General features: G+C 47.6%; 1 protein-coding gene across 1 annotated transcript; it reads left to right on the top strand.

The window, feature by feature from the left end:
- The first annotated feature begins 271 nt into the window (after nucleotides 1-271).
- Nucleotides 272-1,510, top strand: LOC135950602 (uncharacterized). The gene has a single exon (XM_065500134.1). It carries the CDS (start codon nucleotides 272-274, stop codon nucleotides 1,508-1,510), a length of 1,239 nt encoding a protein of 412 aa, XP_065356206.1.
- The last annotated feature ends 362 nt before the right edge of the window (nucleotides 1,511-1,872 follow it).

The raw sequence follows: 1,872 nt of genomic DNA, 5'->3' as shown, positions 1-1,872 counted from the left end.
ACTATAGACTAGACTATAGACTAGACTATAGACTAGACTATAGACTAGACTATAGACTAGACTATAGACTAGACTATAGACTAGACTATAGACTAGACTATAGACTAGACTATAGACTATAGTTACAACTCCCCACCGCAATCACAACAACGACAGCAAGTACAACAACAGCAGCAGCAACAACCATCGCCGCTCACACCATCGATTGCAGTCCGTAGACCTGGGGTGATATCCATATTGCTGTTAAAAAATTTCTGAGATAACCCGATTTATGCGCCAACACAACATCGTGGTCGCTGCGGTCCAGGAGACAAAACTTACGAGTAATTCCAGTCTGCAAAGTTCCAACGAATACAACGTTCTCCGAAAAGACCGCACCAGAGGCAACGGTGGAGGCATCGCATTTATTATACACAACACCGTGCAGTATAGAGCTCTTTCTCTCGATCTGAATTCTAGAGACCAATATCTTGAAGTTCAGGGTATTGCGGTCAGATCGGGAGATTCGGAGTTGGAGCTCTATAATGTCTACATTCCGCCAGTAGCCAGTTGTCCAACAGGCTACCATCCCGACATTAGGACCTTACTAGATGGTGATATTCGTCTGGTCCTATGGGATTTTAACGCTCACCATCAGCTCTGGCACTCAAGTCTTGGGGAAGACCAGAGAGGAGCGTCGCTGGCGGAACAGATTGACGAATCCACCTTCCGCACACTAAATGATGATGCCCCCACACGGGTTATGGGTAATTGCGCAAGTTCGCCAGATATCACCATAGCGATTCCTGGTCTGATTAACTGCACAACCTGGCGTGCAGTTATTTCTCTAGGATCAGACCATTTACCCATAATCGTTTGTCTGGATAGACCCAACGATTTCATCGTCTCTGAACGCCGAACTTACATCAACCAAAAGAAAGCAGACTGGCACGGCTTCAGAGAATTTACCAACCGCATCTTCAATGGTTTACCGATTCCCTCCAACGTACACAAAGCAGAGAGGAAGTTTCGCGAAACCATCGCCGCAGCAGCCGCTCGCTTTATTCCAGCTGGAAGAATATCCGTAGTGCGAACAGAAGCAGCGGGACTCGCAGATGAGCGTGATGACATCCGAAGTACCAACCCTGACGACCCTAGGATCGCCCAGCTGAACCGCGATATCAGCAGGTTGGTAAATGAGGACAAGCGAAACAAATGGTTGGATCATTTGAAGAACTGCAACTTAAGTTCTGTAGTTGGCAAGTTGTGGTCCACAGTTCGGTCTCTCTCCAATCCGACTAAAAAGGATGATAGGGTCTCGATTAAGTTTGCAGATACCACCATATCCGACGCTAAACGGTGCGCGCGCGCTTTTTGCCGACAATTCATTGAGCACCCCGAGAGAGACAAGGCGAAAAGAAGTATTGTCCGCAAACTACACGATCTTCCAGTCTCGGACACACAACAGCTTTACACGCTCCAACTGAAGTTGCAGAAGCCATCAACACAGCTAAGCCTTCAAAGGCAATAGGACCTGATGGGATATCCATGCTGATGCTAAAACACTTAGGCGAGCGGGGAGTCGAGTACCTGACAATGGTTTTTAATCTGTCAGTGAGGAGCTTAACTATACCCGATGTCTGGAAAATGGGTCGAGTGATCCCATTGCTAAAACCTGGGAAAATCGAGAGTGAGGGTCAATCGTACAGGCCGATTTCCTTCCTGTCACCTGTAGCGAAGACAATCGAAGCTCTTCCTCTCCCTCAGCTAACCCGTCAACTACCAGCTGCTCGTCACCAGCATGGATTCCGTAAAATGCACAGTACCACTACAGCATTATCCGCCATAGTCACTCAGATCTCACAAGGCTTAAACCAGCAGAGGCCTTGTGAA

This window comes from Calliphora vicina, chromosome 2 (assembly GCF_958450345.1).
Source record: "Calliphora vicina chromosome 2, idCalVici1.1, whole genome shotgun sequence".
In the NCBI taxonomy this organism is placed as follows: domain Eukaryota; kingdom Metazoa; phylum Arthropoda; class Insecta; order Diptera; family Calliphoridae; genus Calliphora; species Calliphora vicina.
This window is presented reverse-complemented; position numbering and strand designations above follow the sequence as displayed.